General features: G+C 39.7%; 1 protein-coding gene across 1 annotated transcript; it reads left to right on the top strand.

Moving 5' to 3' along the window:
* The first annotated feature begins 11,683 nt into the window (after nucleotides 1-11,683).
* On the top strand, nucleotides 11,684-18,757 carry LOC146662366 (delta-type opioid receptor-like). The gene is made up of 4 exons (XM_085417803.1): nucleotides 11,684-11,853; nucleotides 12,207-12,477; nucleotides 15,864-16,216; nucleotides 16,742-18,757. The coding sequence occupies exons 2-4, from the start codon at nucleotides 12,230-12,232 to the stop codon at nucleotides 17,269-17,271; spliced, it is 1,131 nt and encodes a 376-aa protein (XP_085273929.1). The 5' UTR covers nucleotides 11,684-11,853; nucleotides 12,207-12,229; the 3' UTR covers nucleotides 17,272-18,757.
* The last annotated feature ends 3,910 nt before the right edge of the window (nucleotides 18,758-22,667 follow it).

The following is a 22,667-nucleotide window of genomic DNA, read 5'->3' as shown; positions in this document are numbered from 1 at the left end:
CAAGTACAAGCCCGATGGGAGAGTGTATCAATCTGCAGAAGCTTTTGAAATCAGCATCATCACTTCTTTGCATCAGTTTTTTCAATCTGCAGTTATGCTGAATTACACAAACATGATGCTTTTCATCATTTAATGCAAAGATGCATTTTCTGTGACGACAGGCTTAAATCTAAAAACATTAGAGTTGATCGTATTTACAGTGTTTTGTGGTTAAATAGCAACTGTCTCATTTAAGTGAAGTTATTATGGATTATACTAAGTTATTACACTGTACATAAGGATTTACTGAGTAAAAGTCCTCACCCATCTCATCATTTTAGCTTCTGTCGAAATCTTCCATCACTTTTGCCTCTTTGTCCAATATTTTCACTTCATCATCACCTAAATTTTCCAACTTTGCCCCCATCTTTTTCTCTCTTACCTTGATGTAGAGGACCGCCAGCGTGCCTTCCAATCCCCCGGCCATTGATTGTAAATGTCCCGCTCACTCACAGTGCACATTCAGCATTTCTGAAGATGATCAGCTGTTCCCCTGAGTCATAGATCAAAAACAGTGAGCCCCTCTGGCTCCACACCTCAAAGTGAATCATGCAAACATCTGCAATACGAAGCAGCTTCAGGGGGATTATTTGTTATGATCACATATTTGCTTGTGTGGGAGATTGATAATGAAGCTGGGCCAATTAACTTACACATTATCATTCACACAAAAATAGATTCTTTTTTCTGTATTGCCTACAATTTTTTTCTCTTTCTTCTAAGTGTTGGCCACATCGATCACCCACGCAATCTTTATGAATCAAGTCAAGTCATCTTTATTTATATAGCACATTTAAAAGACATCAAGTGTTGCCCAAAGTGCTGAACAGAGGAATATAATACAAAGAATTTAAATAGATAGAATAGAATCAAAAAGGAGTGTGTGTGGTTTCTTTGGGGCCAAATACTATTGAAGATACCATTATCATATTTATAGTGTTGCAACGAAAATTACCCCTTCCCCCAAAGGAATGGTTTTACAGGCAGAGGTCCCTTCTCATCTTTTCTGACTGCTTTCTCACTAGTTTTGTATTTCAGAATCAGAATCTGAATACTTTATTAATCCCTAAGGAAATTATGTAATGTATTGTATAATGTATTTGGATTGGGTCAGAGTCACTACTGATATCATGAGGTGATACCTGAACCTCACAGTTGTTGCAGAGGTAATCACATGAATACGTGCCATTGCCAGAAGGTTTTCTGTCTCAGTAGCATGGAGACAAGCTGTTATTTTAGGCGAGCTGGACAGGGCAGTAGAAGGTCCTTAACCCATGAGCAGGACTGGTATCTGCTCCTTTGTGCAAGAAAGAACAGGATGAGCACTGCTATTGCTATAAAATATCCTCCAGCAGGGCACTGGTGTGAATATCTCTGACCAAGCAATCAGTAACCCCAACAACGATGACTCCATATGTGTGGCCAACTAGAGTTTCAACATCCTCTGTTTGGCACCGTGCTTGATGCCCAGCACCATGGAGCCGACTGGCATTTGCCATAGAATACCAGAATTGGCAGGTCCATTACCTGCAATATTCTTTTCACAGATGAGAGCAGGTTCACCCTGAGCACATGTGGCAGACGCGAAAGCCCCCGGAGTCTCTGTGGAGAACATTGTGCTGCCTGCAACATCATTCAGCAAGACCAGTTTGGTGGTAAGTCAGCGATGGGGAGGCACATACATGGAGGGACGCACAGGCCTCTACACGCTAGGCAATGACACCTTAGACTCAATGTCAGACCCCATGCTGGTGAGGTGGGCCCTGGGTTCCTCCTTGTGCATGCAGGTAGTTCCTGAAGGGTGAAAGAATTGATACCATTGGTCCCCATGCTTGCTAAACCCAATAGAGCACAAGCTGGGACATCATCTTTCTGGTTTGCCAGGTTGCACCTCAGACTATCCAGGAGCACATTGATGCTCTGGTCCATATCTGGGAGGACGAGACCCGTCATCTCAATCAGAGTAAGACGTTATCAGGCATAAATATCAGCACATGGTAGCAATACAAACTACTGAGTAATATTTTGAGTCACTTCAATGAAATTTAGGCAAAGTGGACTAGCCTCCTGCATCGTTTGATCACTTTGATTTTCAAGGTCTCTTTGAATTTGGCTCTCTGTAGGTTGATCATTTTCATCAAACAATGCAGCATCATTTCCTTCCTAGTATATTACCCAGGTCAGATCAGTAGAAATACAGAACGATGATTTTATATTTCTTGCAATAATAATTGAACCTGGATTTTTTTTGCACATGCAGGTTGTTCCAAAAATACCAAATGTTGCTTTTTAGCACCACGCTGTTCTTCCAGCATCTGCTCTACATGTGATAATTGAGTATAATATATATTAAGCCTGGAAGTTGCAACAGTTGTCTGCCATATTTTTGTGCCATTGTGGTGACCATTAGGCTACTTCTGTTATCTGTTGCTTGCAATCTTCCGCCCGTATTAATGGAGTCTCTCTTTGCCTCTTCTAGTTGCCTGCTCCATGCTCCCTTTGAAACATCACCACCTTCGAAACACATTCACCTGTTTCCTGTGGAATCATCCACCCTAATTTATTTGCTTTATCACCTAAGAAAGGACTTACTCTGCCTGTCACCTCTACCAACATATTTGTTACCCCGAGCTGCTAACATCGTGCACATCCGAGTTTGACGTCACATGTTACGGCATGCACAACTTTATTTGTGGCACTTCAGCCAGTCATGCACCTCTGGTTTTTTCTAACCAGCTACACAACAGTACAACTGTCTCGTATTTTACTGCCATTTTAATGATGTTCCAGCTCAGAGATACACAGATTATACAGAGGAAGATGTTGCAACTGTTTGAAAACTTAAGACTTTGTGGAAAACATCTCAAGCGGTGACACCAATCATTCAGGAGAATACTGCAGCAGCTTCCTGTGCTTTAAAGGAAGGCATAAATAGAAATGACTGCGTCATGATATTATGGCGGGGCACGATGCAACGTGGAAGGTTTATTGGTGCAATAAGTCTTTGCTCTTAAACAACTGAAGCAGAACTGTCACAAACAATCCTCTCTATTTGGACTCTAACTTATTATCTACTGGCAGAGCTTCTGTGTGTGAACCAGCAGTGGTGCACCTCCAACCTACTACCTGAAAACTGTTCACTCTCTGTCAACAAACGCTTTCCTCACCCAACTATTGCTCGAATCTGGTCCTTGGGTCCACTTTTTTCCAAACAAGGACAATCAGTTTCTCTGAATTTAAAAAAAGAAGAAGAATATGAATTTCACAAAGAAGCATGTTTGACTTGATGCCTCTATCAGGAGGATTTACTTTGAAGTGAGTTCAACATAGCTTGGCTTTTTTGTCATTAACTGCCAGGACCAAACCAAACCTAAGACCCCAGATTGTTGGGTGTGGCTGTGTGCAGGCAGGAATAGGACCCAAGGTGCAGACTCCGGAGACAGACGTGAACTCAAAAAAGGCTTTAATTCTGAACGCAACATGACATAACTTGAAAAAACTCTAAATAAACTTACACCGGTGGACAGACAAAACACACAGCAAAATAAACGGTAGATCACGACACGGACACAGAGAAACACTGGGCTTAAATACACAGAGGGAGCAATCAGGGAATGGGTAACAGGAGGGAAACACAGCTGGGGCAAATCAGGCCTAACGAGACAAGAGGAAGCAAAACCAGACACATTAACATCAGACATGGACTTTCAAAGTAAAACAGGAAACACATAACACAGACTGAACAAAGACACAGACTCATATGCAGGCACTACAAAGGGAACAGAGACGTGGGACCAGGGCAGACACAAACACTGACTGAACACGGGGATATAGGAACTTAAGATACACATAGACGCGAACTAGACAAGGGGATGCAGGTGATAGGGGAGACAGAGCAACTAAAGACGACAGAGACATAAGCCATAAGACGGAACTCAAAGAAACCAAAAACTAGAAATTATAAAATAATATCAAAAACTCAAAAACCCTGGGTCGACGACCCAGGCATCCTAACACAGATAGAGATAACGGGTATCAGCACAGTACTTATTGGCTTTCTTTGTTAACTCCGGCTTTCTGCTTCAGGCTCTTTGGTCACATAAAAGGAAGTGTCTTAGTGCCGCCTACTTAAGGCAGACAGAATATTATCAGAGGGCTGGGGGGGATATGAAGAATAGGAAAAATATGAAGGCAAAATGGCAAACAGGGGTTGCTAAAATAAGACAAGAGACCAGTGCTGCAGAAAACTAATCTTGCGTGAATTTTATTGCTGGGTGTGCTCTCAGTGATAGCTGCACATTAGAGCTCTGAAACGTATACATTTAAACATGACTCTCAAGAAGTGCATACAGCTGTGATGCTGTCACATCGCCTGAAGAAGAGAACCTCATAATCACAGTCTTTGCCCAAAGCAAAACTGATTTTAATGGCTGAATATTCTAACCCGTGCTTCCTCAGCTGCAGTACCAGCAGTGTAAAACAGACCAAGCCTTAATACTTACTTTGGATTTTCTCCATTAACACCTGAACACACGCAAATTGCCGGGATAATGCAGTGCATGCAGGCCGAGATCTTCGAATTTTATTGGTGGTGTCAGCGGGCTATGTGTCTAAAATCTTAGAATCTGCATCACATCACGCATGTTTGCAAGAAAAGAATCACTGGAAATGTGGTGGTGAAAAGAATTTTACTAGGCTATGAAAAATGAAGGAAATGAAACGTACAACAGCCAGATAAAACATAATAAAACAGAATGGCACTTAAAATTTAAAAATGCGTTTTTGTGTGGAAAGTCACAAAACTCTTCACTTTGCACTGATGTTTACTGCACTGCAAACCTCAAAGTACAATGTTGTATAAAACAAAACAAATTAAATATATAGAGAAAATATTTGTTCTTGTTTTTGTTGATGTGACAGTAATGTAGTTACAGATCACTTTAAGCACAAAGGGGGCTTGGTTACATCCAGTGAAAGGTCAAAGTTTGGATGAAAATATTAGGAGAACTTCTGAAGATTTATAACCTGAATGGGACAAATCTTTCTCTCAGGAGCTGGAGGAGACCAAAAGTAAGCAAAAATAACAACAACAAAAAAACATTCATTCACGACATGACAATCAACACAACTTCAAAAATGTTGTGTGCACGCTGTCTACCCCCTTGCATTGTATTCATGTGCAGCTGTGTGCAACAAAGGGAAGAACACTGCGTGTTATTTAAAATTGATTTACTGGTTTAATCTGAAAGTAGATAATTAACTATAAATGGTCAGTACTTGGCAGACACATTGCTTGTTTAAGAATTCGAATCAAAGGAGGTCTTTTTTCTTATTACTTTCCATTACATATCTAAAACAACAGAAGGTTGGCAGCAACACGGTTGATTTAGTCCGCATCGTGACAAAGCAGCCTTTGACTCAGCAGCTCAGACTGATACAGTTTGGAGAAACAATTTATCCCTTTGACCTCAGGGATGGGAGATTATTGCCACACTTTTTGTTTTTTCCAGCGATGCCAAAATGCCTTTCTGTGTTGGGTGGAAGTCTCATAATTCTCACAACAGAACAACGCGTTCAGTTTCCCACATTTATTGTACGAATCCAGCAGGGAAAACCTCGAGCCAGAAATAGCAGCTCTCACATCTGAACCTACACATTTTCCATCTCTGCTTCATGTTATCGAGTGAAAACACTAAAGGTAAACACAACACACAAATACGAAGAGTTGATTCATTACCAGGCATCACGGCGATGACCTCTATTACTGTGCGTTTCTGGTGAAATGATTTATGAAAAGGAAAAACAAAAAGGAGAACGGATCACTGCTGGTTGGAAAATGGGTTTTGATGCCCGTGGAGTTTGTAAATCAGGCAGGAAAAGTGATTCACGACACATAATGACCACAGCTCTGCTCTTTTTGTTCAGATTATGGGAGAAAGACCAGCAGGGTGGGGTTTGATTAAACCAAAATAAAGACTGGTGGGAGCGGGAGTGTTGCAGTAATTCAGAAGGACATCAGAACAATAAACCTTTGACAGCCTCTGAGAGATTCTGACATTTAAAAACAACAGTAATTACAATTTTCTCATTTGAAATTTGAATTTGATTCTTGCATACTTTAACTGGCCTGTCTGAGAGATCCTGAGAAAATCGATGCTTTAAACTCACGACTGTGCTTATTTAATCTGAACTTAAATCAGATCCAGTATTCCTCTCTGACCCACTCGCGTCTCCACGCCAGCAAACGAAACACGCGACGACGGCATCCATCTGTCCTTTCATGCCTGCAAGTTCGGGCGAAGCTGTGAAAGATGCTCCGCCGACCTCCCACACATCTTCACAAAAGCTGCAAATTATCAGCAAACTGTGAATGTCATCTTCGGAGTTGTACACTTGTAAACGGCGAGATCAATCACGGCTCCTGTCAGAGGCAGATCAATAAGTTTTCACACCATGGCGTCAAAGTTAAAAATACCAAGCTGCTGAGCGCAGTCATTAGCAGATGGAGCCGGTCAGCAATAATCTCTGCTGCACTGTGAGCCTGTTTTGAGATCATGTTTGGAGTGGAAGTTTACTTTTTTAGGTTCCATCACTGACCCAAAAAAACAGAGAAAAAAAAATATATATTTTTTTATTTTTTGCTCTTCGAATAGTCACATCTGACGCTGTTTACTTCTGAGCACAGACACAGACTTTACAATGTAATCTTTTTCTAAGTCCTTTTAATCCCTCGCTGCGGTTCGCAAACACTGGTTGAGTTGTGTTCGGTCACACGTACGTGAGCTTTTTTTTTTCCTTGAGCTCAGCAGAGTACAGGTTGGTGTGCAGGAAGGCCGGGGCGGATCTGGAATATTAATGCATTGTATGGACTCCTGAAGGGGAATTCTCCTGAGCTTGCTCATCTACAGTTGGGGTCAGAGGTCAGGACCAGTTAGAGAAGGAATGCTAGAAAAGGTCTGGTGATTTGCTCAAGAGCACCTGGTGTTTAACAAAGCCACGTGAGCCGCATTCATGTCTCTCCGCACTGGTCTTGGCTCAGAACAGATGTGTGCAGATGATTACAGCAGGGATCTCCAGCAGATTAAAGCAAAGGTCTGGCTCTTTGGCAACTCTGTGCAAGATTTAAGAATGACAATCACATGCTCATCTGTTACATAATCGCCACCAACGTAGGAGAATTCCAGTTCCACTGACGGGTTGGTAGCTGCAGAGAGATACAATAGCAATCGGTCTATAGCTTATGTCAGATGATTACAGATTGATTTTTGTGGACACTCGTAGCTCCCAGAGGATGAATCCTAATTACTTTAAGGATCTTCTTACTTTTCCCTTTCACTTGTTGTTATTCAGTGCAAAAAGTTACACGTATTTATTGAATTCAGATTAATATACTTAACAGATTTCAAGTAGTTTCTCATCATTTGCTAGGTTATCATACACACTTCTCATATGCAACGCTTTTTTCTGCAATCTAACACAAATGTGCAGCACAGGCTCTGTTCAAGCTCTGTTTTTCTCTACGGAAGTTCTGGAGGTACAGCGATCAATCTTCTTAGTTCAATATGCGTTGCGGATGACAGAGTGCAATCTCGTAAATCTAAGTCTTAAATAATCTTCTATGTATGGTCTCATGTTTGTCTAGCACCGTTATAAACTTATAAAAACCAAATCACTTCACCCCAAGAGTGACTCTAATATGTAACTGTTTCTTTCCTCTTCACAAAAGCCATTTTCGCTGTCCTTGCTGGATTTCTTCTTTTTTTCATTCATTGATTTTCTATACCTTTCTCAGTGCTATAGCCTTCCCCAGAATGCACCAGGCAAGAAGTGAATTTCCCAAATTCATTTTGCCCTCCTGTATGAAAACACTGGGGGTGTACTGTAGCTTTTTCTGCTTTTCAAATATTTGCCCATGTTTTCTCTGAGCCCCCGGGATGGGTTCGGCCAGCATTTGTGAACCATGTATAAACATTTCCTGAGTCAGAGTCAGAGGATTTCATCTGTCAACAAAATGATAAAATGATCTCCTCCACGGATGACAAATGGAGTAATCACTTTAAGTGCCTCACAATTAAAGCTCACTATTCATGTGAACTGATTAAAAATACTTAAAAACTTAAAAACAGTGCATTTTATGGGATCTAATGAGAAAAATGCACTACAAAGTAAATAAAAGTTATTGCGAGTAGATAAGAAACTATGAACAGCAGATGACTAACTCGACCTCTTTCCTATGTGGAGAAATTTCAGACTAAAGTAGAAATGTAATGAAAGGATACAAGTAGCAGAAATGAGTTAATTTGTTATTGTTTGGATTAGCTACAAAACAGCTTAAATTATTTAATGACTCTTGACTTTTATATTATCTTAGTCCTTAAGTTTGCGATAATTAATGAAGCTTGCAGAAGCTCAGTTTCCCGAGGGCCTGGGACATTGCATAGCTGCGCCGTAGATGACATGCTTAGGATGATTATGATCCATCGTGAAACTTTATATTATGATCACACAAAGCCTCTAATGTTAAAATTTAGCTCTGCATTTCTGATTGTTTAATACTTGAGTCAGTGTAGCCTGGTAATGAGGTTTACTGTTGATCAGCTATAACATTAAAAGCACCGATTGATGCTATTAAGGTAGTTAAATATTGCTTATAATCTGCTTACAAAAGAAGATTTTGCTGGGGAGCCTGGAAATTAACTGGATATTGCTTTGACATGTACCACCCATGTAAATATCACTGTGGACAAAGCACATCCCCCCATGTTGGCAGCACTTCCCCACAGTCATGGTCATTCAGAATGGGACAGCATGCCCCACACCACACCACAAAAATGGCTCATGCCAGAGAAACAAACCAAAAAGCTCAATTCCAAATCCACAAAACTCGATCCTCTTGAGCACAGTAACAAGCCTCAAACACGGAGCCTCTGCTTCTAGCATCTCAGCGCTGACTTTACAGGAAGCTAATTAGCAGGCAGATGTTGCTCATTGAAAACAAGTGGATTAATCGAGCATCACCAAACGTGAGCACCTCAATAAAAGCTGACGTTTTGGCAGTTTACTGGCAAGTTACCAATCTTCCTACGAGTGGACATCCTAGCAAATTTGCCCCAAAGAAAAACTCAAGAGCTACATCTCAGACTCTACAGGCCTCAGTTAGCATGTTAAATGTTAAAGTTCATGACAGTAAAATTAGAAAGTGATTGAAAAATAATTATTTAAAAGTGTTTGCAGGAGAAAGTCTCTTCTCACTAAAAACAACAATGGCAGCATGGCAGAATTGCATCTGAACAAACTACAAGACGTCTGGACAGATGAGACCAAAGTGAAGATGTTTGGCCATAATGTACCAAACACAGCATATCAGCACAAATACTCCAACTGTGGAACATGGTGGTGGACATGTGATAATTTAGGCTTGTTTTGCAGCCAAAGAACCCGGGAAGTCTGCAGTCATTAAGTTGACCGTGAACTCCTCTGTATAACAAAGTATTCCAGTCAAATATGAGGCCACCTGTCCAGCAGTCTGTCTTGGCCTAGACTGAGTTGCAGCAGCAAATCTATAACAGAATGGCTGAAAAAGAAGTAAAATCAAGGAGTTGCAATGGAGCAGTGCAAACCTCAGCCCGAGTGAATAAATCAATAAGATGCTTATTTGCAATAAGTAAAAAAGATGACAGTGAAGCATCTGTTTATGTTTTTATTCTTTAATGTTGGGATTGCATAGACCCACTGCAGTATGTGCAAAAAAGAATAACAAGAAAATAGATTTTTTTTTATTATCATGCTTTTGAAAATGACGGTCTTGGTAATTTTTCACTTGAACACAAACTGCAGCAGACAAAAGTGACAAAATTACACTCTGTTCTCCCAGAAAATGACTCGAGAGGTAATTTGTGCAAGCAGATATTACAATCCAGTAAGCACCCTTTAGATGCAAATTCACACTTTCACATACTTAAGGTTGCAAAAATGTGAATCTAATCTAAAAAGCAAAGCAAAGTTAATTCCCCAAATTAACTACAGCAAGTAGATTTGGTGCCTAAACCTGGCTAAACTGTGAAAGTGGTTCCATAATTTTTCTCTTAGCAAATGCACACTATATTATCCCCATGTTAGACCTCGTAGCCAGGTTTTTGTTTTCATTGGAAGGTGAACCATTAAAATGAAATTCATTTAATTATATCCATATTTGATTGTTTATCCACTACCTATTATCCAGTTAATGTTTTTCTAATCTAGCTTGCTGTGCATTAGTCTCGAGCAGTTTTATAGTTCAAACACCTATTATTAACCCATGAGTCATCATTAACTGATAAGCAATGAATAGTATGCAACATAGTCTATTCTGGAATAACAACACTCTGTTAAAAGGGGCTATGATCAACCACACCAACAGATGGGAGGAAATCCCTTTATGTTCAGTGATTTCTCTGATTTTTCTTTAGACAAACAGAAGCAATTTTCTTTCAGTTTAAACTTCGGTTTATTGTATACAAGTTACTGTCATTATCATTCAGTATCCAGTTCATAAAGCAACTCTGAGCAGGTTTTATCTTTTTTTAAAGGATTAAAGAAGAGAGCTGCACAAATCTGCCATTTAACACTCTTCTCTCATCATAGTTATTCTACCAACAGCCTGTAGTGTCAGAAGCCATAGAGCCAAGAGAGCTGTTTTTGGCACTCGCAGTGAAGGAGATCCTTTATAAAAACAGAGCTAAGCACAATGCATCAGACTGAGAGAGGTCTAAAACAACAGTGTACACTACAACTGATGTTTGTTTGTTTTTTAAAACATCTTTAAAAAAACCAAAAATGATCAAAATTAGACTTTGAATCAAGAACATTTGAAATGCTGGGAAGCAAAATGAGATCCAGTGCCAATGGCTTTTCCTTTCACTGAGGGTGAAATGATGGGTCATTCTGGTTGTTTGTTGGAGTGGTCTGAGTGCTGGCTGTGCTGGACCTTGGTCATATATCACCCCCCCTTTTCTGTCCCCGGGTTGTAGCTCCTCTGTCCACCAAAGCAGAAATGGCCCGAAATGCGCAGTGCTGTGTCCAGTTAAAGTGTTTATGACCTCCATCATTGAACACACACACACACACACACACACACACACACACACACACACACACACACACACACACACACACACACACTCCTAAACATCAGCGAGGCTGTATTTGTTGCACTCTCGCCTGAATTCACAACTTAAAAGGAAAAACGTGTTTTCTTTGCCCACGGAGAATTTCCTCGAGCCCCTGTACATCGTTATAGGACCATTTTTTAATAAACTGCAACATAGATGCAATTTTAATCTCGTCTAAACCTTTTCAGTGCTTCTAATGCACAAATCTTACTTCATTATGCTCAACAGTTTTTACTCGGCTGTGACATGGTGATTGTGGGAAGCTGTGCGCTTGCCTGCAGGTTATTGTCATCGCTCTGTCATCTCATATTTTGGGTGAATGTTGTAGGTGTGTGTGTGTGTGTGTGTGTGTGTGTGTGTGTGTGTGTGTGTGTGTGTGTGTGTGTGTGTGTGTGTGTGTGTGTGTGTGTGTGTGTGTGTGTGTGTGTGTGGTGGGTCTAGCCTGATTGCGCGCCACTTCTCCATCAGTGCGTGTGCACGAGGGTCCGCAAAGCTGCCGCTGCTCCTCTCCGGGCGCGCAGTACCATCCCCAAACTTTGATGAGCCGTAACCTTCACCAGGGCAACAAAACAAGCCGGGCTGAATTATACCTGCGAGGATATATTAAAAATAAAAACAGCGTCGTCTCTTTCTCCCCCCCTCTCTCTTTTTCTGAGTGATTAAGGTGAGTAAACTGCAAGCTTCACATTACAGTGCGCGTTTTCCCCTCAACGATTCGCAGCACAGCGCGTATTTTACCGGACGTGTTTTGCCAGATCTGCGCGCGTCTCCACAACCAAAGTGAAGTTTGTGTAGGTGTGATGTTTTTGCATTAATTAATTGATCGTGCAAACTTTTTTCCTTTTTATAACTGAGTAAAGATGTTCTAGATGCTTTTTTTGCAGCTCAGTTGCTCCGATATCACCATATCTTTTTTTTTTTTGCCTGCCGTATGTTACATCTCTGAATTCAACACGCAGAATTTATCAGTAACTCGATTTTAAAAGTCTTAACCAGAAAGGATTTTTTTCCTCCAAGCCCAACAACAAACAGGTGTCAAAATGGAAAGCACTCCGATTGAAATTTACAAAGAAGACACCAAGTGCCTCTCCTCGCTGCTGGAAGACTGTCCGGCGAATTCAACTGCTTGGGTATCCGGATACTCTGACAGCCGCAATGTGACCCACGATGATGATAGCTGGGAGCAGGAGAGCATGTCTCCCATCATCCCCATCATCACCGCAGTGTACTCCGTGGTGTTTGTGGTCGGCTTGTTGGGCAACTGCCTCGTTATGTATGTGATTATTAGGTAAGGATTTTTCTCCCCACTTTGTATAACATCATAAAGTGTGTGAATGTGTGTGTGAATGGGTGGATGACTGAATGTGTAAAGCGCTTTGGGGTCCTTAGGGACTAGTAAAGCGCTATACAAATACAGGCCATTTACCATTTACCATAAAGTATAAATAATAAATCCGCATGTGTGCCAGAAATCACTTCTCTGTTTCTATGGAGAAAAGAAAAGAGAAAAGATGCTATTGTGTCTTTTTTTTTTTTTTTTTTAAGAAATCAAGATCCAGCCAGAGGAATGTTTTTCTTCTCTGCCTTTGCAAATGTTATTGCTTGGGAATAAGAGCACCCAGACTTGGGCTTACACAGTGACCTCCAGGCCATCTGGTGTTAGTCACAGTTCTTGTTTTTGCCTGCATTTTGTTTTTGGATGCGCTTCAGAGACACTGAAAAAAAGGTGTGATGCTCTAAGCTCATGAAAGAATTGACAAAATGGGCATTTAAAATGGTATGAGACAGCATCCAGATAGAGAACGATCTTTTTTAAACCCCCAAGTCTCAAAAAAGAAAACAAGACGTCATTTTGGCAAAGAAAGGGAATGTCGTCATTTCTAACCTGACATTAAATGTTCAAAAGCTTGGTGACAGGGAGCTAATTCTACCTCCTCCAGAAAATGAAACATGCCAACTTTATGAATGGCAACTCTCCAGCAAGACCTCCCAGATATATAATGGGTTTCTATACATTTCTCATCAAGTCTGGCCTGGCAGGCATAAAATTAATTACGTCTGAAACCAGTGGTGCTTTGTCAACCCAATAACATGCTTACACCTCATTGGGCTTTATTTATGGTCTGTGTGAGCAACAAATCTTATCTGATGTAACGTGAACTGCTGCAGTGCCATCCAGAATGCTTCAATTCCTCGACAACAATTACCTCAAATCAGGTTGATGGCTTCGCCTGTCTGCAGGAGTCAGCTTTTTCACGTCACTTTACAGACAAGAGTGTACATTTTACTGTTTCTCCACAGAGAACAGCTGAAGGAAGAAGATGCTTAATGCTGATTTATTGGGAAGAAATATATGCAATTATTCAAATGTAATAAAGTCCATTTGGGTCACAAAATAGATGTTTTAGGCCGCTTGTCTGATTTTCAGACATGTCATGTTTTATATAGCCAAACTGCCCGTTTTACCATCTTTCGCTTTTAGGTGTGCTCTTATTCCTTATGTCAGATTCAACAATCTGACATAAGCTCCTCAGAGATTTTGGTCTATTTTGCCATGATAGCGTCACACAGTTACTGCAGATTTTTCAGCTGCACATCCATGATGTGAATCTGCCATTCCACCCCCTGGCCTCTAAATGGCCATTTGAGTACAGTGAACTCATTGTCATGTTCAGGAAACCAGTATGAGATGATTTGAACTTTGTGCATTATCCTGCTGGAAGAAGCCATCAGGAGACGGCTACATTTTGGTCGTAAAGGGACGGTCAGCAACAATACTCAGGTAGGCTGCAGTGCTCAGAGGAGTTCAAAGGGGGACACGAAAATATGTCCTACATCATTATACATCACCAGCCTGATCAGCTGATACAAGGCAAGGTGGATAAGGGTTTTCATGTTCTGACCCTACCATGCAAAAGTCGGAGAAGCAGTAACACTTACTCATCAAACCAGGCAAGGTTTTTCCAATCTATTTTTCACTTTTGATGAGTCTATGTGAAATGTAGCCTCAGTTTCCTGTTCTTATCTGACAGAAGTAGCAGCCGTTGTGGTCTTCTGCTGCTGTAGCCCATTTGCCTCAAGGTTTGATATGTTATCCATTCAAAGACACTCTTCTGCATACTTTGGTCGCAACAAGTGGATACTTGAATTACTGTTACTCACCTGTCAGTTTGAAAAAGTCAGGGTATTCTGCTCTGGCTTCTTGTATCAACAAGATATTTTCAATCAGTGAACTGCTGATTTGGATAGTTTCTCTTTTTGGTAAATCCTATACTGGTTGTCCTTTGTAGATCAGCAGTTTCTGAAATACTCAGACTACCCCATCTGACACAAAAATGGGACTTAAATCACATTTTTCTCCAGTCTTATTCTCAGATTGAACTAGATCCACTACAATGTCTAGATCCGCTGAGTTGCTGCCATATGATTGGCTGATTAGATATTTGGTATACAACTGCACTTGAACACGTTACATACTGAAGTAAAGCCACTGAATGTATTTACAACTCCCAGTGAATATAACGTCGCTTATTCTCTGCTATATGTGTATAAAAAAACACAATAGCTGCTTGCTAACACATTAATCCACATATCAAAGTCAGTGCCTGCTGAACTAAACCCAAGTGGCTAAAAGTAAACTTGAAAAAAACTTTGATATCATGACAAATAAATTTCTCTTTTGCTCAGAGGACTGAGCTTTATCTATGAATATAAAGCTGAAGCTATAGCAGCTAGTTAGCTTGAAATTTAATTTACTGCTTCTACATTTTGGGTTAATCACACCATAAATAAAAGACATGCAGTGTGTTCAATAGTGAACTTCTGGTAGACTGAACTTCTTTTTTCTGGTCACAACTATTTTCTTGGGTTTTTTGTCTTCATGATTAGCTAAAGTAACTTGTTGCTAATAGGTTCCTTAAATTAAAAAGTACATTGTTTAAGCAACTCGATGATATCTGGTTTCAGAGGGCTGTATTATAAAGAAATATTGTTTTACCTGTCTCTTTTTCTGGATTACTGCTTGTGAATAGTAGACCATTTATAAGTAATTGAATTACTTTAGCCCACTATATTGTGGTATATAATACCAGCAACTCTGCAAATTGTGCAAAATAACGTCTATTTTCAGGTTGATCTCAAATGGAGGGGAGTTCACATTAATTTTTCCAGTTGGAAACAAATTTTTCTGATTACTCCAACATGACACGAATGCAGTTTATTCTAACCAAAGTTTGCTTGTGAAACACTGACGCTCTTTATGATAATTTTGCTGTAATCTTGAACAGAAGTTCATTCTTTTAGGTGAATCTTCTAGGTTCTTGCAGATCATACTATAGCAAGTAAATATCAACTTTTTAAAATTTCTACCCAAACCCCAAAATTCTGCATGTATTTTGCATTGGTGCTACCACAAGTAAAAATCTGTAAATACACAATTGTATAAAGCTCATTGGATATGGTTTCAATCCAGCACCACTTTACATATAACAATGAAGTGTGAGCCTGAAAGATTGCATTACAAATTCAAGAAAGCACTGTGGACTAATGGACAATGTTTAATTCACAAAGAGCCCAGAACAAAGGTCTTCCACTGAGTCGCGAAGCAATAATGGCTGCCGAGACAGTGCCGTATCTCTCCTCACAGGACAACTTTGTGTTGTGCATATTTAACAGGTACACGAAGATGAAGACGGCCACCAATATTTATATTTTCAACCTGGCACTCGCCGACGCCCTCGTCACCACCACGATGCCATTCCAGAGCACTGACTACCTTCTGAATACGTGGCCCTTCGGCGAGGTGGTATGCAAGGTCTTCATCTCCATCGACTACTACAACATGTTCACAAGTATCTTCACCCTCACCATGATGAGTGTGGACCGCTACGTGGCCGTGTGCCACCCCGTGAAAGCCCTGGATTTCCGCACTCCCCTCAAGGCCAAGATGATAAACGTGTGCATCTGGATCTTGTCCTCGGCTGCAGGGATACCGGCTTTTGTGCTGGGCGGTACTCAGACGAATAGCGGTGAGGAAGTCTTTCCCCGATGTCTAACAAAAAGTTTAAGAGTCTCTGTCCACTTTCTATGCATAGCAAATACTCTCCAAGCATGTACTAATAAAATGTTAAGAACAGAAATATATTCAATATATCAAATCCATCCGTCACTGAAGAGTTTTTCATTAGCTACAAATTGAGCACATCCTTCCTGAATATAGATGACGTAAGAAATAAAAAAGCGTTTAGAGCAAAATGTTCCCTTGTTGAGTGCAGATTAGCTATTCTACAGCAACTTGCTAAATTGATTGCAGAAAATTGTGAAGTGGAATTTCATTTATCATAAAGTGCACTTCAAAAATAGACTCAAAACCTTTTTGTTCATACTTGGCAGCTGTGTGTGAATGCCTTTTTTTAAGTTTTCACTGACTTAAGACATAATCAAACCTACAGGTTTTTCTGTTTTTATTTTCAGTGTTAATTACATTGAGTTTCATAAAACATGTCATATAAATAAAATTGCCACTTTATTTTCTCTCCACTGTTCTTCCACAGACATAACAGAGTGCGCGCTGCAGTTCCCCGATCCCTACGCAAAGTGGGACACACTGATGAAGATTTTAGTGTTTGTCTTTGCCTTCGTCGTGCCTGTGCTCATTATCACCGTGTGCTACTCCCTCATGGTCCTGAGGCTGAAGAGCGTCCGAATGTTGTCCGGCTCGAGGGAGAAGGATCGCAACTTGCGCCGGATCACGCGGTTGGTGGTGGTCGTGGTGGCCGTGTTTGTGGTCTGCTGGACGCCCATTCACATCTTCATCCTGGTCAAAGCTCTCGTCACCGTGCCGGAAACCACCGCCATCATGGCCGCCTACTTCTTCTGCGTGGCTCTGGGTTACACCAACAGCAGCCTCAATCCTGTCCTCTACGCCTTTCTGGATGAGAACTTCAAACGCTGCTTCAAAGACTTCTGCCTGTCAGCCAGACTGAAGGGGGAGAAGGTGTCAGGGAGCAAAAAGGCCCCCAGCACTGTGCGAGAGGCCGCTGTTCCCCTGGAGAACCCAGATGGGACTGGTAAGCCGACATGACTAGCAGTGGAACTGTCTTCAATCTCCCACACTGGAAAAGAAGACTCACAATACCTGGGCTTAACCCACATCACAACAGCAATGTAGACTGGGTTTTGGATTCACTTCATTTTCATTATCACCCAGGGTATAATCATCGATGTGGTTGTCCATAAATCCAAATCAATCCATCCTAGTGTCCTCTGACTTCTGACACTTTCCTTCACAGCAGCCTGTGATTGTAGGTCGAGACAAAGATTGTGCATTTATGGTTTAACCTGGCAGGTGGATGTAAACCAAACACTGTTTCTGTTTAAGTAGGTCAAAGAAGAAAGTGCTGCTTATAATTAATATGGATTACTGTTGATGGAGGTCCAACAATTAGTTGATTAACCAATTATTGCATGAATCCCCATTTATTTTGATGACTAAGTAATTATTCAGGGAGGGGTTTTTTTTTAGGAAAAATTAAACATTCGCACCATCCAGCATCCTAAATAAGATTTTGATTTCATACGTGACAGTTAATTAAACATTTTTAAAACAAATTTATGATCGCTTACTGTTTTAATGATGATTTATTTAGCCATAAGTTTAATTTAGACTGCCAACCTTCCCAGGGTGTACTGACAGCTGAGATACGTTACATCACCTCTACAACCCTGAATTGAATAAGTAGGAGATGGATAGATGGGTATTGAGCTTACTGGCAAAATAATCAGCAGATTAGCATTTCATAAAATCATCATTACACAATATTGCACACACGGTCATGAGATAATTATGTGAAGATATCTTAGGAGAACTGATGATTATTTAAAGGGTAAACGAGCAGGAGACTGATTAAAATCACTTGGCCCATGTCAAGTTTCATCAGTTTTGATTCATTTGTCTCTCAAATGCTGTTTATTCCCAAAATTTCCTCCTATCATTTTTCATTTGCCAAATGTGCCTTTACAAGTCCAGGAAAAAATGTTTGTGGCGGCAGAAAAATGACTTCAGGAATGATTACTAGATAGGGGTCAAACAGCACTTCATATTATAATGTTTGCTATTTTTATTCAATGCATTTGACATGCCGGTGATATTTGCATGAATCGCTGACAGCAGACATGTGCCAAAAACATTTTCACATCTGTGCAGAGCCTGAATGGTGCTGATTGACCACAGTGTGAGAGCACTCACTGACTCGTGTTGGACTTTGAAGTTGTGTAAGAGTCAAAGAAAAAAACAAAAAGCAACATTCAGCTGCATCAAAGCAAGTTAATCAATGAGAGAATGTGGAGGGAAGATCCTGGACTTGAATGTGCATTTAAAATTTGACAGAGGGCTCTCTATCAGCTTTGACCCTGGCTTTGTGTCCAGACTGATAAGTTGTTAACTTTATGGTATATAACTAATAATGATATGTGCTTTGTATATGGCTTTTACCAGAAGTGTGGACTCGAGTCACATGACTTGGACTCGAGTCAGACTCGAGTCATTAATTTTATGACTTTAGACTTGACTTGAAAAAATGTTCTAAGACTTGTGACTTGACTTGGACTTTTACACCAATGACTTGGGACTTGAATTGGACTTGAACCGGTTTACTTGAAAAGACTTGATATTTTACCCCAAATATAAAATTTAACACGCATATTATATAGAGATTGAAAATGTGACGTCATTCACGGGTAGAACCGCAAAGGATTCTGGGAACTCGTGGCAAGCGGTACTAGCGCACGCAGGCTTTCAATTAAAATCAGTTATACAGCGATAAAAAGAAACACAAAAATGTCAAGAAGCCGTTGTATTATTAACTGCAATAGCCGGTCGCATGACAGCCACGGGAAGCCGACGGGTAAAGAGATCGGTTGTTATCGGATTACCTCGTTGAAGAGAAATTGTTCAAGCCATGTTTCCGAAGTAACAAAGAGGCGACTGGATTGCAGCCATTCAAAGACCAATTATAACGTCCCAGAACACTCCAGCTCACAGGTTAGTCTGCTCCAAGCATTTACACGAAGGTCAGTGTTTCGTTAATACGTCATTTTTCTTAACATAATTGGTGATATAGGTTACAAGCAAGTCTGGCGCTGAACAGAAATTGTCGCGCTATGCTCCTTTATTTATTGTGCATAAATAGTGAATTGTCCTGACACAATATTGCGTTTCTCCTCTGTTATTATGGTACATTGACAAAAACATATACTTTTATTCACAGGATAAAACAGGTTTTTTGTATCACTAATTGCCCAGTACGATTACAGCATACAATATTGTTGTCACTGCTACATTTCTGTGATGGGTACCAGAAATTATTTCCACTACTAATTAATTACCGTTGAGCTCAAAGGTCCTATTAATAAACGGTTAACGAATGTGTATTTATGAAGACGATTTGTGAGACTGGTAAACTTATGATACGTACGATGGTCTTTCGTTCTACACGGTACATTTCAAGGTCCTGCACCCATCTGTCGGTAAACTGTACCTGGGCTTGTTGCAGTGACCGGAAGTTACTAAACTTCATGAGTGTATGCACTCACTCCAAGAACCGTATGATTATAAATATGCATATAAATATGCTAAGATGAGATAGCTGACTTCATCTAACTAGCAAATGTTTTCCAGGCTACGTTGGTGATACAGTTTTTTTTAATGTGTATGATATTTTTGTCATGCGATTTTAAAGCCGGTGTTGTGCCAAAAAGTGATTGTCTGCCAAAAACTGATTTCCGGTATTTGCCAAAAAGCGATTGCTCATATTTAAAGTGCTATAAGTAACTTGTTGGGCTATAATATGTTAAACATATGTCAAAAACATCCCTTATGGATGACATAAAGTCATCTTGAGCCACAAACAACATTCGTGTAGCAAGATACAAGCCGCAATCAGTTTTTGGCAGCGACTTTTATATAACCTTTATTTATGCAGTAAAAAAAATCTCATTAACATTAAAAATGTATTTTGTAAGAGTAAGTTGCCCAACAGGACAGCAGAAATGTCAGCAAATATTACAGTAGTTCTGTAAAAATATTTTAAGTGGGGATAAAGGACCGGATTGGTTATAATGTAAGTACAAGTTGTAAAGATACTTAAAAAACAGATAATTTTTTAATTCTTTATGTAACCCCTTTGTATCCCCTGTTCACCGAAGTCTATTTACGAACATACGTAAAGATATTACACATAAAAAATACACAGAAACACTGGAAATCAGTTTTTGGCAGACAATCACTTTTTGGCACAACACCGGTCCTACAACCGCATCCAAGAATAACATGCAGCTTATCTCAGAACTGTCGGTGAAAATTATTCTTGGAGCTAGGTTTAATTGAGCTGCATTTTAAAGAGGTGCAATTTCACAATTTGTGTATATTTTCTAAGTTCACTATTTTGTCATGTGTTGAGAAAAACACAGATTTTAAAATTACATGGTCTAATATTTACATTTAGCATATAACTGCAACATGCTTTTTTCATATTTTTTTTAAAGATTCGAAAGGACTTGAAATTCAAAGTTTCAGACTTGTGACTTTACTTGGACTTTTACACCAGTGACTTGAGACTCGACTCTGACTTGCCTGACATTACTTGAGACTTGACTTGAGACTTGAGGATAAAGACTTGAGACTTACTTGAGACTTGCAAAACAATGACTTGGTCCCACCTCTGGCTTTTACCATGATACACATACTGTAGTCCTGCTGAACTGTCATACTGTTATTGTTGTGCAGTCTGATAAGCCGATTAGCTCTTTCAACAAGTAAAAATACAGAATATTCTAACAACTGTACAGTATCTCAGTCTCTATACAAAGACTTATTTTGTATAGACTACAAAATGAAAATCTTTGCACAGACTTTATGAAAATATACTGTATTTGTAGCATGTTAATCATCACTGCTATGATAGTAAAGGCAACATCAGCAGCCATAAGCTTCATGGACTGTGCTGTTATTTTGAATGTACTGCAAATACTACATGAAAGTCATCTATCTCATTTAAAAAAAAAGCATCTTTAGCTAATACTTGTTGATAAATCTCTTGCTGACACATGTATATGGACATAAAAATAGATAAAGCACAGATGTTCTAAAAATAAGAGACGTTATTCTAAGAATCAACACTGTGATCGAGGCATCGTTGTAGTTTTTATTTATTTCTTTTTCATCTCTGTGCTCACAGTTTAATGCTGTACATTGGCTTCTCCTGCCGTCATTCGAGCAGGACGTGTACTGATCGATTAAAACTTGTCTGTGAAGAGCTTAATAAAACAAGTTTAACAAATACACAATGATTCTTTCCTTGGAGTGTGACAAGCTCGGGGATAGCGGATACTCATTGTTTGTTTGTTTTAAGGAAAACAAATCTCTCTCCTTTTTGGTGACTTGTTTTAATAGATTTTGAAGCCTTGAAGAGATTCTTATTGGAGGCAGTGACTCTGCAGACTTCTACAGTTTAAGAGTTTTTTACTGTAAGCCATCAGCTCCCCCCAGAGGGAAGAGGATGCAATGTGGGGTCTTTGTTTTGTTTTTTATTTTAAAGAAACTGCAATGATTAATAGCTGCATTCACATAACTTGGCATAAACAGAAGCTTCTGTATAGCAGTCCATATTAGTGTTCACATACTGGATCTCAATTGTGCCACCTCTGCAAGACTACGGGATAAGAAGATACATCAGGTGATGATTGATGATTTCTCCCACATTACAAGCTTCTGTCTCAGACTTCTTTTATTATGTTCATTATAATACATCCACAAGACCTCCAGATCATTTGATCATTATTCACCCATTAATGCACCTGATACAAAATCGTAATCGTTTATTATTATTATTATTAGTATTAGTAACCTCATTTTTGATTTGTTCATATTTCAACATTACTAAATTGATTTGACTTATCATGGCAGTGTATGAATTACTGTAGGCAAATTCCAGCACTTAGTGTTTTTGGACTATTTCTGTATGTGTAGAAATAAGCCATAAGAAGAACAGACAGACTAGATTCATGTAGGTTCATGTTCTAAGTTCAGGTCAAAGGAATTTTATTTACATACAGAGTACCGAGTCTGTAGTCGGTAGTCTGATACTGAAAATATGCGTCATTTTGCTTTAAACAATCCATATGAAATTTCTGTTTGTTTGGATAAGGACAAACTCTTCTAAACTTTTTATCAGTGAAGTAAAACAAGGAAACATTCAGGTTCTGAGCCACTAACACTTTTTTCCTAATTTATATGTTCTGTTGTATTCTCCTTCATAAATGACTTGTCTTTTGAAAAGGGCTCTACAAATAATAAGTGCTTTTATGGAAAAAGCAGATGGCTTTTAACAGCATGTTTGTTTGAAGGCAGCAAGCATAACGAAAATAAAAGAAAATGAACTAAACAGGCTGGCGAGGCTATGTCTACAAAGATGTACCTAA

This window comes from Rhamphochromis longiceps, linkage group LG9, assembly GCF_057381845.1.
Source record: "Rhamphochromis longiceps isolate RC_006_pf linkage group LG9, R_longiceps_female_GT1.1, whole genome shotgun sequence".
Taxonomy (NCBI): domain Eukaryota; kingdom Metazoa; phylum Chordata; class Actinopteri; order Cichliformes; family Cichlidae; genus Rhamphochromis; species Rhamphochromis longiceps.
Note: the sequence above shows the minus strand (reverse complement) of the source record. Positions and strands in the feature narration are given on the sequence as shown.